The 17,674-nt window shown below is 43.7% G+C and overlaps 1 protein-coding gene across 6 annotated transcripts in view; it reads left to right on the top strand.

Annotated features, from left to right (window-relative positions):
• Positions 1-17,674, top strand: part of LOC141065779 (flavin-containing monooxygenase 5-like) — an 816,973-nt gene that overhangs the window by 727,699 nt on the left and 71,600 nt on the right. For all 6 annotated transcript variants that reach the window (XM_073557933.1, XM_073557934.1, XM_073557936.1 and 3 more), the window contains one exon: positions 5,694-6,049. In XM_073557933.1, the coding sequence (XP_073414034.1) occupies positions 5,694-6,049 (356 nt within the window). The remainder of the gene's footprint in view (positions 1-5,693; positions 6,050-17,674) is intronic.

The following is a 17,674-nucleotide window of genomic DNA, read 5'->3' as shown; positions in this document are numbered from 1 at the left end:
CCTGTATTGTTCAACATCTTTATCAACGATTTAGATGAAGGAATTGAGGGTAAACTGATTAAATTTGCTGATGACACAAAGCTAGGAGGGATAGCTAATACTAGAGAAGAGAGAGAGAGGATTCAAAAAGATTTAAATAAACTGGAGAAGTGGGCAGCAACTAACAGAATGGTTTTTAACAGGGAGAAATGCAAAGTACTACATCTGGGCAATAAAAATGAAAAAAGCATATATAGAATGGGAGGAATAGGGCTAAGTGACAGCACATGTGAAAAAGACTTGGGTATACTAATAGATCACAGACTGAATATGAGTCAACAGTGTGATGCAGCAGCAAAAAAGGCAAATGCAATTCTAGGATGTATTAACAGAAGCATACAGTCTAGATCACGTGAAGTCATTATTTCCCTCTACTCCTCTTTGGTCAGACCTCATCTGGAATATTGTGTCCAGTTTTGGGCACCACATTTTAAAAAAGACATCAACAAACTGGAGCAAGTTCAGAAAAGAGCGACCAGAATGGTGACCGGTCTGCAAACCCTGTCTTATGAGGAAAGGTTGCAGGATTTGGGAATGTTTAGTTTGCAAAAGAGAAGACTGAGAGGAGACTTAATAGCTGTCTACAAATATCTAAAGGGCTGTCACATTGTAGAAGGATCAACTTTATTCTCATTTGCACAAGGAAAGACTAGAAGCAATGGGATGAAACTGAATGGGAAGAGACACAGATTAGATATTAGAAAAAACTTTTTGACAGTTAGAGTGATCAATGAGTGGAACAGGCTGCCACGAGAAGTGGTGAGTTCTCCTTCAATGGAAGTCTTCAAACAGAGGCTGGACAGACATCTGACTGGGATGATTTAGCGAATCCTGCTTTGAGCAGGGGGTTGGACCAGATGGCCCAGGAGGTCCCTTCCAACTCGACGACTCTATGATTCTATGATTCTATGATTCTATGTTTTGTTTGCCTAAGCTAGAGGCTATTTTTGGTGATACGCTGTTTTATGGTTTATGACAGAAATAAACCTCATGAACTTTGGAAGAACCGGTCTCCTGATGGTCTCCCGCTGCACCTGAGTGAGTCACATCCCCACAATACATATATACACTAAGTGAACCCCATGAAAAACAAAGGCAACGGTGAAAGATCAGTTTTTCGTCAATTCCAGCCCACTTGGATTTTTTCTTCGTGTTTTTTAGTATATTATATGTTTAAATTGGATGGTGTCATTCATAAGTACACCTCGTCCTGCAGATATACAAGAGCCCAAAGGGCTGTGTCTTTGACCCCCTACTGTAGGAGCCAGTTTTGACTTTCCTGATGTGTCTTTTTATGCGATACTAACCCCAGAGTGCTTCTTCCAGTCCCAGCGAGTCTGAGCCTGTTTTCCATGACACTTTGTGGTTCATGAATGTGGTGAATCTAGGTCAATATGACTTAAGTTTTTATTTATGAAAATTTGGCAAAATTTTTTCAAAATGTGCACTTTTCAAGCACAATTTTTCTACCCCGATAACAAAATAGTCATGCAACATTAAACAACATTTATGCTAGGTCTGCTTTTCCTTGGCATAATTTCTGAAATGTCGTTTTTTTGTTAAGATTTTATAAGGGTTAAAAGTTTAGAAACTTTTTTCTGTGACATATTTTACTTCATGATAGTGGTAAAATTTCTTCGATATGACTTGTGTTTATTTATGAAAAATACGAAAATATGCCAAAAAATGTAAAATTTTGCAATATTCAAACTTTTAATTTTTATGCCCTTAAATCAGAGAGCTATGTCACAAAAAATACTTAATAAATACAATTTCCCACATGTCTGCTTTACATCAGCACAATTGTGGAACCAAATGATTTTTTATCAGGAAGTTATAAGGGTTAAAAGTTGACCAGCGATTCCTAATTTTAACAACAAAATTTACAAAACCATTTTTAAGGGACCACATCACATTTGAAGTCATTATGAAAGGTCAATATGACAAAATACCCAAAAGTCACATGATTCTAAAAACTGCACTCCTCAAGGTGCTCAAAACCACATTCAAGAACTTTATTAACCCTTTACGTGCTTCACAGGAACTGAAGCAATGTGGAAGGAAAAAAATCAACATTTAACTTTTTTTACAAACATTTTACTACAGAACCAATTTTTTTTATTTTCACAAGTGTAGAAAGAGAAAAAATGTTGTGCAGTTTCTCCTGAATATGCTGATACCCCATATGTGGGGGGTAAACCACTGTTTGGGAGCACGGCAGGGCTTGGAATGGAAGGAGCGCCGTTTGACTTTTTCAATGCAGAATTGGCTGGAATTGAGATCGGACGCCATGTTGCGTTTGGAGAGCCCCTGATGTGCCTAAACAGTGGAAACCCCCAACAAGTGACCCCAATTTGGAAACTGGACCCCTTAAGGAACTCATCTAGATGTGTGGTGAGCACTTTCAACCTCCAAGTGCTTCACAGAAGTTTATAACGTAGAGCAGTGAAAATAAAAAATCTTTTTTTTCCTCAAAAATGATTTTTTAGCTCGCTATTTTTTATTTTTGCAAGGCTAACAGGAGAAATTGGACCATAAAAGTTGTTGTGCAATTTGTCCTGAGTATGCTGATACCCCATATGTGGGGGGAATCACTGTTTGGACACATGTGAGAGCTTGGAAGGGAAGGAGCGCCATTTTGGAATGCAGACTTTGATGGAATGTTCTGTGGGCATCATGTTGTGTTTGCAGGCAGCTTTTCATTCATTCCTCCATGGTTTTAGGCCAGGGCGGTCGCATGAGGACTGCTCCCAGTTGTAAATTATTTATCCCCTTCAGATGTATTGCGGCATGGGACATGACTGTACGGCCGACAGGTAAGGGATATTGTTACTTTTTATTTTTGATTTTTTACAGAATGATGGCTTTGCTTGGATTGGGAGTTTAATAAAGATGGGAAACCAGTGTGTTTAATTATATCATTAACAGACTTTATTCTTAATGTATTTGTGTTTTTTAAATCCTTTCATACTATTGGATTAATAATGGATACGTGACTTATTGACACCTCTCCATTATTAACCAGGCTTAATGTCACCTTACAATAGCAAGGTGACATTAACCTTTTATTACCCCATATGCCACCCACTACAGGGCAATGGGAAGAGAGAGGCTAAGTGCAGGAATTGGGGTGCCTTACAGATGGGCCTTTTCTGGGGTGGCTGGGGCAGATATTTTTAGCCAGGGGGGCCAATAACCATGGACCCTTTCTAGGCTATTAATATCTGCCCTCAGTCACTGGCTTTCCCTCTCTGGTGGAGAAAATTGTGCTGGAGCTCACACAATTTTTTTACGAGATTTAATTATTTAATTTAACACCTACAGCTACAAATTTTTAAACACATTCATAACATTAGTAGTCAGGGACATATGTAAATCAAAATGATATGCAATGGTTTACTGTATGTAAACCATGTGTCATACCCTGTCGGCTTTGCAATTATTTTACAGATGCCAACAATTGAATTATCGGTTATTCTACTATCTATATCAAATATATATATATATATATATATATATACAGTTGTGGCCAAAAATATTGACACCCCTGCAATTCTGTCAGATAATACTCAGTTTCTTCCTGAAAATGATTGCAAACACAAATTCTTCGGTATTATTATCTTCATTTAATTTGTCTTAAATGAAAAAACACAAAAACAATTGTCCTACAGCCAAATTGGATATAATTCCACACCAAACATAAAAAAGAGGGTGGACAAAAGTATTGGCACTGTTCGAAAAATCATGTCATGCTTCTCTAATTTGTGTAATTTACAGCACCTGTAACTTACCTGTGGCACCTAACAGGTGTTGGCAATAACTAAATCACACTTGCAGCCAGTTGACATGGATTAAAGTTGACTCAACCTCTGTCCTGTGTCCTTGTGTGTACCACATTGAGCATGGAGAAAAGAAAGAAGACCAAAGAACTGTCTGAGGACTTGAGAAACCAAATTGTGAGGAAGCATGAGTTATCTCCAAAGACCTGAATGTTCCTGTGTCTACCGTGTGCAGTGTCATCAAGAAGTTTAAAGCCCATAGCACTGTGTCTAACCTCCCTAGAAGTGGACGGAAAAGAAAAATTGACAAGAGATTTCAACGCAAGTTTGTGCGGATGTTGGATAAAGAACCTTGACTAACATCCAAACAAGTTCAAGCTGCCCTGCAGTCTGAGGGTACAACAGTGTCAACCCGTACTATCCATTGGCATCTGAATGAAAAGGGACTGTATGGTAGGAGATCCAGGAAGACCCCACTTCTTACCCCGAGACATAAAGAAGACAGGCTGGAGTTTGCCAAAACTTACCTGAAAAAGCCTAAAACATTTTGGAAGAATGTTTTCTGGTCAGATGAGACAAAAGTAGAGCTTTTTGGGCAAAGGCATCAACATAGAGTTTACAGGAGAAAAAAGAGGCATTCAAAGAAAAGAACACGGTCCCTACAGTCAAACATGGTGGAGGTTCCCTGATGTTTTAGGGTTGCTTTGCTGCCTCTGGCACTGGACTGCTTGACCGTGTGCATGGCATTATGAAGTCAGAAGACTACCAACAAATTTTGCAGCATAATGTGGGGCCCAGTGTGAGAAAGCTGGGTCTCCCTCAGAGGTCATGGGTCTTCCAGCCGGACAGTGACCCAAAACACACTTCAAAAAGCACTAGAAAATGGTTTGAGAGAAAGCACTGGAGACTTCTAAGGTGGCCAGCAATGAGTCCAGACCTGAATCCCATAGAACACCTGTGGAGAGATCTAAAAATGGCAGTTTGGAGAAGGCACCCTTCAAATATCAGGGACCTGGAGCAGTTTGCCAAAGATGAATGGTCTAAAATTCCAGCAGAGCATTGTAAGAAACTCATTGATGGTTACCGGAAGCGGTTGGTCGCAGTTATTTTGGCTAAAGGTTGTGCAACCAAGTATTAGGCTGAGGGTGCCAATACTTTTGTCTGGCCCATTTTTGGAGTTTTGTGTGAAATGATCAATGTTTTGCTTTTTGCTTCATTCTCTTTTGTGTTTTTTTCATTTAAGACAAATTAAATGAAGATAATAATACCAAAGAATTTGTGTTTGCAATCATTTTCAGGAAGAAACTGAGTATTATCTGACAGAATTGCAGGGGTGTCAATACTTTTGGCCACAACTGTATGTGTGTGTGTGTCACTGACATATATATATATATACACACACATTTAGTCTATGTGTATACATGTATTCTATCTTTTCTATTTTAACCTGTCAGTGTGATTTTACTGTATAGCCGCATATGAATTGCCCGGTTTTCAAAGAAGGACGTTGGTGCATAAAAATCGCACAGCACTCACACACCATCATAGATTAACACTGTTACGAATTCAATCCGATTTTTTATCGGATTGAATTCGTCCGATTTCATCGCAAGTGAGCATGAGCCCAAAGTGTGAAATTTGCTATTTTTTAAAAATTTTTGTCAAATTTCTGAAATTTTCATAAATAAAAGCGAAACATGTCAGCCTAAATTTACCATTATAAATAAAGTGTGATGTATCACGAAAAAGCAAAATCTCAAAATCAATGGGATATGTTGAAGCGTTCCAGAGTTATTGCTACATAAATTGTCATATGTCAGATTTTAAAATATTGCCCGGTCACAAAGGGGTTAATATGTTGATCATGTTTCACAGATACAACAGCCAACATCCAACAATCAATGACGACCTTCCAAATCGCATCATATCTGGATTTGTTCAAGTGAGGCCAAATATCAAGGAATTTACAAAAACTGGTGTCATCTTTGAAGATGGGACAACAGAGGAAAATATTGATGCCGTCATCTTTGCTACTGGATACAGTTTTTCTTTCTCTTTTTGTGAAGAATCTGTTCTCAGTGTTCAGAAAAACAAGGTTTCCTTATACAAATATATGTTTCCTTACCATTTGGAAAAGCCCACACTAGCAGTAGTGGGACTCATTCAGCCTAATGGCGCCGTCATGCCGATATCTGAGCTTCAGTGTCGTCTGGCCACTCTGGTTTTTAAAGGTATGAAGCTGAACAGTGAACAGTACACATTACTGCATCTAGTACAGCATTGGTATTGCTAGTTGTTTTCATCATGAATAATCATTTATGTTTTCTATCAAGTCACAGATAGCTAGCAGCATACTGATAATGACATTGTTGCCTCTTAAAGGGAACCTGTTACCTCATTTTGCCGCTATAAGATGTGGCCACTGCCATTCGGGGCTTATCTACAGCATTCTGTAATGCTGTAGATAAGCCCCCGATCCGACCTGAAAGAGAAGAAAAATAAGTTTAATTATACTCACCCGGGGGCTGTCCAATGCGGTCTATTCCAATGGGTGTCGCAGGTCCGGCTCCTCCCATCTTCGGACCAGGGGCTTATCTACAGCATTACAGAATGCTGTAGATAAGCCCTGAAAGGCTGTGGCCACATCTTATAGCGGCAAAATGAGGTGACAGGTTCCCTTTAAAAGTTTTGAATATTAGACATTAACAAATTAGATAAGGGCATGTGCACACAGTTGGTTTTTGGTGCAGAAAAATCGGCTGCAAATACTGAAATGTTGGCAGCAAAAACACTGCATAAAGTGCATGCATTTTTTACATGTTTTTGATGCATTTTACATACTTTTATACTTTTTTTTCTCTCCATTCATTTGAATGCATAACAAAATGCTGCAAAAATGCTGAAAGAATCGACATGCTGCAGATTTGAAATTTCAATTTTCTATTACTGTGAACTAATACCAAAGAAAAGACAATGTGTGCATATACCCTAAGGAAAATAAATAAGTGAAAAAAGCAAGTGAATTAAATAATTAACATAGGGTATTTATTAAACACTGTTTTTTGATAAAAAAGCATAAAGCTGTCCCACTGCGACAAAGTATACCCAATTGGGACAGTAACTACACTCCCTAATGTTAAAGCCTACCTAGCGTGTGTGGGAAAAGTGACTTGATGGACGAACTTGACTGAAGGGAGAAGGGACGGTTTGTGCACTGTAGACGGATATTGGCAATGACAGAAGGGAAACAGCTGGGGAAGATGGAAAAGAAGTGCAGTACCTAGATTTGACCACAAGATGGCAGGGGGGAGCGTAGTTCAGGACTTGACAGCAGCTTAGGGCTTTAGAAACCGCTTAGTCATGGGGGCGGGGACATTGGAACCCAGGAGGGAAATTCCCGAGGAAGGGGATAAATAGGACAGGACAGGATTCCAGGCTAGGACTAGACCCGGGAAGACCTCAGGAGGAGAAGACGCAGTACGAAGGACTGACAACGGTGGAGAGCTCGACCAGGGGACTGGCAGGAAGAGACAGTCAGGTGGGTGGCCCCTGACACAAAGAACTGCAGGACAGACGAGGCCCCGGGGGTACCGATTGGACGACGACCTCGGACAGGTGAAGCGCTGGTGATAGATAGGTCTAGGACAGCCCCAGCGAAAGATCCGCGAGGAACGTCACTACGACAGAAGGAAGGTGAAGGTATCCGGGCCTGAATACGGAGAGCTGTAAAGGAGCTGCGGTGTATGGCTACGGTCGTCAGGAGGACGGCCAATAAACTCGGACCTGTTGCAAGTAAAATCTGCCTCCATCTCGTGTCTGTGTCATCTGATCGCGGTAAGCAGTGGACCACCCCCTAATCCTGGCCCCTACTACACGTGAACAGTGGCAGAGAGTCACCAGGTCCCAAAAGGACACCCAGCTTTGGAAGGACTAAATATGAACTGCCCAGCTCAGTAAAAAGGGGGCCACACTCTATTTGAACTGAATGCAAAATTACTGAAGAAAAAAACAACAGAAAACTGAGCTAGAGTATAACTTGAAAACATGCATGATGAAAAGGCATGTTTCTATGGCCAATGTGAACATGCCTTTACATCATGCATGTTTTCAAGTTATACTCCGCCTCAGTTTTCTGTTTTTTCTTCAGTAATTTTGTTTTCAGTACAAATAGAGTGTGGCCCCCTTTTTACTGAGCTGGGCTGTTCATATTTAGTCCTTCCAAAGCTGGTTGTCCGGTTGGGACCTGGTGACTCTCTGCCACTGTTCACGCTAGGTAGCTTTTAACATTAGAGATTGTAGGTACTGTCCCAATTGGGTATACCTTGTCGCGGTGGGACAGCTTTATGCTTTTTTTGATTAAAAAAGTGTTTACTAAATACCCTATGTAAATTATTTAATGCACTTGCTTTTTTACTTATTTATTTTCATTAGGGTAGATGCACACGTTGTCTTTTCTTTGAATTTGCTTGTGTATATGGCCAGTGTAAACATGCCTTTACATCATGCATATTTTCAAGTTATACTCCGGCTCAGTTTGCTGTGTTTTTTTCTTTTTATTACTGAGAAGTGCAGCATTTTTTAGAATTGAAAAATGTGCAGAAAAATGTGGAAATAAAAAAGCAGTATGTGAACCAGCCTGATAGTAACCACCTTATTGATACCTCGTACTTTCTGTGCCACAGTCTCTATCCTTCCATCCAACAATGATATTTAAATACATTTGTGTCAGTGCTGCTGCCAGCCATTGGCTGCTGTGGAAACATGTCCAAACCAAAATGTCAGTGTAACAACCCTGTTGGCATCACTACATGGCCTCCCATCCCCCACACACCAACTTACGGCTCCAGGCCTTGCTAGGATTTCTATCTGCTGCCAGCTCCATGCTCTGTGCTGCTTGTCTCTTATCTGCTCTGTGCATGTTTCCTGGCTGTGTGCATAAGGGGGGTGGCGCCAGAAATCTCTGGTTCTTATGGAGCCAGTGTGCACCTGTCTAATGTGTCCCTGACCAATTACCAAGAGCCCTCTAGTATTTAGGGCAGCTCCACTCAGTAGAACCGTGCTTGTGCAATGTGTTTACTCAGTTAGTGTCTTGCTACTGAGCTGCCAGGTCTTGCTCTGTGTTCCTCCTTCTCTGGAGGTTTTACTCCTAGCTTTGCTTGGTACTTCTCTCTCAGCACTCCAGGAGGCAGAATATCCTGGTCTTTGTTCTTGCCTTGCTTTGTACCTGTGTATACTCTGGTCCCTGTGTCCTTGGCCCTGTCTTGTACTGTTTCCCTGTCTGAACTCTGTCCTACCTTTGTCTGTCTGTCTCCTTGTCTTTGGCTTCTTTTCCTGCTGTGCCTTTCCTTGTGTCCTCCCTGTCTGCTTGTGTTCCGCACTCTTGCCGCTCTGTTCGTGCTCCACTCTCTTGCAACTCTGCCTGCTCTGTACTCTTTAGGCTCTGCCTTTGCTCCATAATCTTGCGGTTCTGGTTCTGCTGCAGCAGAACCTCTTGCTGCTCTGCTACTCCGCAGTCTTGCAGCTCTGCTTGTGTTCCATACTCTTGCGGTTCTGCTTGGCTACTGCAGAACCTCTCGCTGCTTTACAACTCTTCTCTGCAGCCTTGCGGTTCTCCTTCTGTGTGAACAGGACCAAACCTGTTCATCATACTCCACTCTTTCCTGTCAGTACCCGTACCTGCACTTCCTGTGTGAACAGGTCCAAACCTGTTCCGTCATGCTCCACTCTTTTCTGTCAGTACCCGTAGCTGCTCCTCTTGTGAGAACAGGTCCAAACCTGTTCTGTCATGCTACACTCTTTCCTGTTTGTACCAGTACTAGCACCCGCTGTGTGAACCTGTTCCTTCATACACCACACCTGCCTGCCCTGTGTCTCAGCTGTGCCAGCCTGCCCTGTGTATCAGCCTTGCCAGCCTGCCCTGTGTCTCAACTGTGCCACCATCTCCCTAAGTGGTATCAGCAGCCACAGCCAGACACCACCCTGGAGTGGCACCTGGCAGCTGCCTGCCGCACAAGCTTGATCTCACCATCAGAGGCTCCAGTGAAAACCAAGGCAGCTGTCATAGTAACACCCCTTCCAAGGTAGTCTGGTTTGTGGCACAGTGGGGTCACAACCCCTTGGCTCACACCCACCAGTCAGGGCGTGAGCATGACAGTCAGCACTTGAGGTCAGAATAGAGGAAGTACCAGATGATTTATGATTTCTAAAAATATTTTTACAATTTGATTTTTAAGCAATAGATTTCATGATATTTCTATAACAAGTAAATAATTGAAATGTTGGCTTAGGTTGTGTGCACTTTTGTGATGCAAATAATGTCAGATTTGACAGGTTTCCTTGTGTTGTCCATCGTTTTGACACACAACGCTATTTCCCCTATTATAATTCAATAGGTTCTGCGGGCACTAATGGTATCCTTTATACAGATATGAACAGAGCCTCATTTTATGAGAGTTCCAGTAGGAAAATCCTTGCACTTAAATATTTTCCTTATTATATGATTACTAGCTGAAGAGTCCAGCGCTGCCCGGGTAGAGTAACTAACTACGGTTAGTGATAACAAATTATAATGATTATAGATATATATAGTATATAAAGCTGAGTGTATAGCCCCACCCACTCCGCATAGCCACATTCAATATAATATCCCAACTCTTCCCGTCAGCCATTGCTACCAGACTGCTACCCCTAATATCCCACATCATCCCATCAGCCAGAGCCACCGGACTACTACCTCTAATATCCCTCATGAGCCAGGGGTCAGAACCAGAGCGTTGAGTGGAACGGTCCTAACTTCCATACCGGAGATCCCTTTAAAAGAGGCCTGGCGTCAGAACCAGAGCGCTGAGTGGAACGGTCCTAACTTCCATACCGGGGATCCCTTTAACCCCTTTCCTACATTGGACGTACTATTCCGTCCATGTGACCTGGGACCTAAGTCCCAAGGACGGAATAGTACGTCTAATGCGATCAGCGGCGCTCACGTGGCGATCAAACATGATCGCGGTGTACTGGGGATTAAAGGAAGCATCGGCAGGGAGGGGGCTTCCTCCGTGCTTCCCTGCGACCCCCACAGCAGCGCGATGTGCAGTGCCGCTGTGGGGGTCGCTTTCCCTGCAGGTCCCCGAATCCAATATGGCGACGGGGACCTTCGGGGGCCAGCAGGGAGCTGGCTTCCTCACTGCCCGCAGAGCGCAGGCATGAGGAAGCCTGCAACAGTGCCTGTGACAGACTTCTGCTACTGTCTGCTGAGCCGTGTATCTAATCCTATCCTGTGTGATACTGTCTGCTGAGCCATGTATCTAATCCTATTCTGTATGATATTGACTGTTGAACTGTGTATCTAATCCTATCCTGTATGATGCTGACTGTTGAGCTGTGTATCTAATCCTATCCTGTGTGATACTGTGTGCTGAGCCATGTATCTAATCCTCTCTTGTGTGTTATTGTCTGCTGATCCGTGTATCTAAACCTATCCTGTATGTTATTGTCTGCTGAGCCGTGTATCTAATCCTATCCTGTATGATACTGACTGCTGAGCTGTGTATTTAATCCTATCCTGTGTGATACTGTATGCAAAGCTGTGTATCTAATCCTCTCCTGTGTGTTATTGTCTGCTGAGCTGTGAATCTAATCCTCTACTGTGCGATACTGACTGCTGACCTGTGTATATAATCCTATCCTGTGTGATACTGTCTGCTGAGCGGTGTATTTAATCCTTTCCTGTGTGATACTGTCTGCTGAGCCATGTATCTAATCCTATCCTGTGTGATACTGTGTGCTGAGCCGTGAATCTAATCCTATCCTGTGTGATACTGTCTGCTGAGCTGTGTATCTAATCATATTCTGTGTGATACTGTGTGCTGAGCCGTGTATCTAATCCTAACCTGTGTGTTATTGTCTGCTGAGCCGTGTATCTAATCCTATCCTGTGTTACTGTCTGCTGAATCGTGTATCTAATCCTATCCTGTGTGATATAGTCTGCTGACCTGTGTATCTAATCCTATCCTGTGTGATACTGTCTGCTGAGCCGTGTATCTAATCCTATCCTGTGTGATATAGTCTGCAGACCTGAGTATCTAATCCTATCCTGTGTGGTACTGTCTGCTGAGCCATGTGTCTAATCCTATCCCATATGATACTGACTGCTGAGCTGTGTGTCTAATCCTCTCCTGTGTGTTATTGTCTGCTGAGCTGTGTATCTAATCCTATCCTGTGTGATATAGTCTGCTGATCTGTGTATCTAATCCCATCCTGTGTGATACTGGGCACCCTCTGCAGTCTGTGTCAGAGCGTGGTCTGGGTCGGAACGGTAATAAATTGTCTTATTTCCAGCATTACAGAAGGATGATAACACAATAGAAATGATAAGAATAATAGGCCTCTGTTTCCACAACTGTCTACAAGGAAAACTGTTGCTCATAGCAACGAATCACAGCTCAGCTTTCATCTTTTAAACAGCTCTGGTGAAATGAAAGATGCTTAGTGATTAGTTGATATGTTGAGTGGACGTGGCTTGATACACACACATACATACAGTGCCTTGCGAACGTATTCGTCCACCTGGAACTTTTCAACCTTTTCCCACATTTCCTTTTCTTCAAACATAAAGATACCAAATGTAAATTTTTGGTGAAGAATCAACAACAAGTGGGACACAATTGTGAAGTTGAACGAAATTTATTGGTTATTTTACATTTTTGTGGAAATTCAAAAACTGAAAAGTGGGGCACACAATATTATTCTTCCCCTTTAACTTAATACTTTGTTGCGCCACCTTTTGCTGCGATTACAGCTGCAAGTCACTTGGGGTATGTCTCTATCAGTTTTGTACATCAAGAGACTGAAATTTTTGCCCATTCTTCTTTGGGAAACAGCTCGAGCTCAGTGAGGTTTGATGGAGATCGTTTGTGAACAGCAGTTTTCAGCTCTTTCCACAGATTCTCGATTGGATTCAGGTCTGGACTTTGACTTGGCCATTCTAACACCTGGATACGTTTATTTGTGAACCATTCCATTGTAGATTTTGCTTTATGTTTGGGATCATTGTCTTGTTGGAAGACAAATCTCCATCCCAGTCTCAGGTCTTTTGCAGACTCCAACAGGTTTTCTTCAAGAATGGTCCTGTATTTGGCCCCATCCATCTTCCCATCAATTTTAACCATCTTCCATGTCTCTGCTGAAGGAAAGCAGGCCCAAACCATGATGCTGCCACCACCATGTTTGACAGTGGGGATGGTGTGTTCAGGTTGATGAGCTGTGTTGCCTTTACGCCAAACATATTGTTTGGCATTGTTGCCAAAAAGTTTGAGTTTGGTTTCATCTGACCAGAGCACCTTCTTCCACATGTTTGGTGTGTCTCCCAGGTGGCTTGTTACAAACTTTAATCAACACTTTTTATGGATATCTTTGAGAAATGGCTTTCTTCTTGCCACTCTTCCATAAAGGCCAGATTTGTGCAGTGTACGACTGATGTTGTCCTATGGACAGACTGTCCCACCTCAGCTGTAGATCTCTGCATTTCATCCCAAGTGATCATGGGCCTCTTGGCTGCATCTCTGATCAGTCTTCTCCTTGTTTGAGATGAAAGTTTAGAGGGATTGCCGGGTCTTGGTAGATTTGCAGTGGTATGATACCCCTTCCATTTCAATATGATCAGTTGCACAGTGCTCTTTGGGATGTTTAAAGTTTTGGAAATCATTTTGTATCCAAATTCGGCTTTAAACTTCTCTACAACAGTATCACAGACCTGCCTGTTGTGTTCCTTGGTCTTCATGATGCTCTCTGTGCTTCAAACAGAACCCTGAGACTATCACAGAGCAGGTGCATTTATACGAAGACTTGATTACACACAGGTGGATTATATTTATCATCAATAGTCATTTAGGACAACATTGGATCATTCAGAGTTCCACAATGAACTTCTGGAGTGAGTTTGCTGCACTGAATGTAAAGGGGCCAAATAATATTGCATGCCCCACTTTTCAGTTTTTGAATTTCCACAAAAATTTAAAATAACCAATAAATTTTATTCAACTTCACAATTGTGTTCCACTTGTTGTTGATTCTTCACCAAAAATTTACATTTGGTATCTTAATGTTTGAAGCATGATATGTGGTAAAAGGTTGAAAAGTTCCAGGGAGCCAAATACTTTCACAAGGCACTGTACATACATACATACTGTGATGCAGTGACCCCTGTGACAGCTAGGGGGTGCCGTATATCCTTACCAGGACATGTATGCAGGCGTTTCCTTTATTGTGATGGGGAAATGATGAGCGGAAGGATTGTAAATGGCCAATATGTACCACACGGTGGGTGGCCCTGTGATGGAAGCTGGAACATGTATTGATCAGCAGAGGTACTGCTGAGGGTTTGTTACTGTGTATTAGGGAAGCTTCCAGGTGACTCGGTGAGATGGGTAGGACCAGTCACCTACAATCCCACCCAGGGGCGTGTGTCTGAATGCCCAAAGTAAAGCCTGTGTGTGTGGCTGTGTGTGTAATAGAACCTGTAGTGAGGTCATGACTATGTGATCCATACCTCACCTGTGGGTGTGGTTATGTACCATATAATGTGCCTGAGGGCTGGTCACATGGGAGAGAGTGTGTACCTGAGTGGTTCAGGGTGCAAGGTCCTGTAGGGTCAGTGTTGGGAGATCCTGGGAGTAGGATCAGATCCCTGGAGCAAGTGCTGCGACCTTGGACCTATTGAGGCCGGTGTGTTGGGAGGTCCTGGGAGTAAGATCGGATCCCTGAATAGCACTCAGTGAGGCGTGAGTATTGGATAGTCTCAGGAGGGGACGGACGTCCTGAATAGCACCCGCTGAGGCCCTGGACATGGTGAGGCCGGTGTGTTGGGAGACCCTGGGAGTAGGGTCGGATCCCTGAATAGCACCTGGTGGCTGGTGTGTTGGGAGATCCTGGGAGTAGGATCGGATCCCTGAATAGCACCCGGTGAAGCGTGAGTGTTGGACGGTCCCAGGAGGGGACGGACATCCTGAATAGCACCCGCTGAGGCCCTGGACCTGGTGAGGTTGGTGTGTTGGGAGATCCTGGGAATAGGATCAGATCCCTGAATAGCACTCGGTGAGGCCTGGGTGTTGGACGGTCCCCGGAGGGGACGGACGTCCTGAATAACACCCAGAGTGGCCACGTGTTTGCAGAGTCAGAGCCGGCACTGCATTGGGGGAGCTACCGTCCATCTGTGGATCTGTACTGTCACGTGGCCTGGTGAGCAAGGCGTTGTCCAGAATGGTGATATCAGTTTGGCAGCTTCCCTGGGAAAGAGAGGACTGACAAAGAGTCGGCATCTGGAGCCGGAGCTCCTGCGAAGTAACCCCGGACATGGGGATATAACTGTTGGTGCCTGTGGTATTCTGGAGCACCCCGCGCAGGGCCGTGGGGTACTCGGTACCAGGCCCATCAACTTCAATGGGGGATGGTGTCACGGCAGCGGTGACCCAGTCCGTGGCCTTGGGGCGTCCATTAAATAATAAAATGGGGGGGAATAGTTGTGTGATGTTGAAGTGTGGTAAAAATGAAGATAAAGTTTATAGATGACTAAATATGTGACGCCACCTGTGGTATTCTGGTAAGAGGTGACCAGCGCTGCGGTGTTGTTCCCCTGAGACTGTTGGTGTGTCACAGCTGAGGTGAAAATAGCTCTCCACAGGTAGAGCAATAGTCCCAGGGCAAAGATGTTTGGTTAATAGTTAAGATGGCGGTAAACGTTGGGGTGCAGAGAAATGAGAGAAGGACACAGAGAGGTTCAGTTTCTTTACCTTTTACTGGCAATTGGTTGCAATCCGGAGTACCACATACAGGTAATGGAATGAGTCCGGCTCGCCTGGAGGCGTTCAGGGGATCCACCCTGCCAGGTGGGGGTTTGGGACCTTCCTTCTGCGCTTTGTGTGCGTGTCTCTGCTGTTTGTAACTAAGCTGTGACCCTCTATTTCTTGATGGTTTCTCTAACCTGTACGTCTGACAGTGTGAGCCTATTCCATGGGTACCGTCCTTTTCACCATCGGCCCCGGGCTCCTTATATGCTGCCGTGCCCTCAGGTGTTCAATGTCGCACAGGGACTTACAGTCCCCTGTACTTTCAGATTTGGCGATCAGGACATACAGCTCCTCACCACCAAGGACTCTGACGTCCCTTTTCTCTCTATTAGCGCTTCACTCTGGGGTCTGCTATAGGCAGTTTTAGCTTCCCCAAAGCCTCTTGTCTCTGCTATCGTCCTTCCCCTCCTGTCAGATCAGCTCTCTGTTCCCAATTCCTCACAGATCAGCTCCCCGTCCTGAACTGACTGGACCTTCCAGAAAGATCTCTTTACCTCAGATTTAACTGTCTTGTCATTTGCTCACAGCTGCTCTTGTTTCCATGACAACTCCCTCAGCTGACTTTTAGCTGACTCACCAACCCCCTCTGCTGGCCAGAATTTATAAGGCAGCTCCCTTTTCTGACCTGCAGCAGGAATTGTGATTTAATCTATGTTACCTGGCATGGGGACCCCCCTTCTGCCTCCAAGCATGACTTCACCTCTTAGAAGAAGGCACTGTGACAACCGGACTCTGGGGTGTCACAATTCTATGGACATTAATGAACTGTACGGCGTGCGGTCGCCCACGGTAACTGGACAAAGAGGTCCAGCGTGTTTAGTGACAGTGTATTAAAGCCGTGCACTGTTATGAATGAGTCACTGAAGGAGGAAAAAACAAAAATACAAGCTAAGTCCAGAAAACCGGAGAGGTTGGTAGCTATCAGATTGCAGACCCCTGATCCTATCCACAACAACTAACAGTAGCCGTGGGGGGTTCCTACAATGCCCTAGACCCCTCAATCACAGCCGGAGAACTAAATAGGCCTAAAGAAAGAAAGGGGAAATCTAAACTGCCTCAGAGCAGACCCCAAAGCAATAGGCAGCCCCCAACATATAATGACGGTGAAGCAAGATGAAAACACTAACACAGATAGAAAGATAGGTTGAGCAAACGATGGGGCCCAAGCTAACTAAAAAGGACAGGATAGAAAAGCTGCTGTCTGCAATCTGCAAAAAACCCTACCAAAAAATGTCCCAAACGTCTGATAGGAAAAACAGGCCCTGAAGTCGCTAGGACTTCAAAAAGACTATATCAGCACTCAGGTAGTTTCTGAAAACAGAGTAAAGAGACAAAAATGGAACTCAGCACACCCCCGACCGGGGATGGCTGAACTCCAAAAAACAAGGTAAACAAAACAAAACTAATAAGTTCAAAAGCAGAGCAAAAACTTATCTTTGAGAAGCAGGAAACAGACTGGTCTCCAAGAATCCAGCAGAGAAATCACCAGCGACTCAGAAGGGCGTCGGCTGCCTTATATCCAGTCAGCAGTTCCTGTTACCCAGTCATAATCTACCAGATCAGGTGTTTGATAATCAGCATCACTACCTTCCTTCACCAGAAGAGGGAGTTCATCAGACATCGACGGTGAAGGGGAAAATGAACTCACAACAGTGCACTATGTAATGTTATGGACTATGTGAAGTATAGTATAGAGGTTATTCCATGGCGATCCTGTGAGGAAGCCGAACGAGCTGTGTGAGCTGGAGGAAGAGGCTACAACACGAGCTGAAGAGAAGGTAGGTGGTGCTGTAGGGTGGCCTACGTCTTCACTGTGTCTTTGTAGCTCCATCACATGCTTGGTCCGCACATGTTTCCACATATTTGTGGTATTGAGGTTGCTGACACTTTTCCCTCTTTTGACTTTCTGATTACACAGCTTGCATTTGACAAAGCAAATGTCATGTGCAACTGTGTCAAAAAAGGACCACGCACTGCAAGTACTGGGAGCACCCGTTTTGGGTTTTGGAAGAAGAT

The sequence above is a fragment of the Dendrobates tinctorius genome, unplaced genomic scaffold (genome assembly GCF_039654945.1).
Source record: "Dendrobates tinctorius isolate UK_male_01 unplaced genomic scaffold, ASM3965494v1 ptg000012l, whole genome shotgun sequence".
Classification (NCBI taxonomy): domain Eukaryota; kingdom Metazoa; phylum Chordata; class Amphibia; order Anura; family Dendrobatidae; genus Dendrobates; species Dendrobates tinctorius.
Note: the sequence above shows the minus strand (reverse complement) of the source record. Positions and strands in the feature narration are given on the sequence as shown.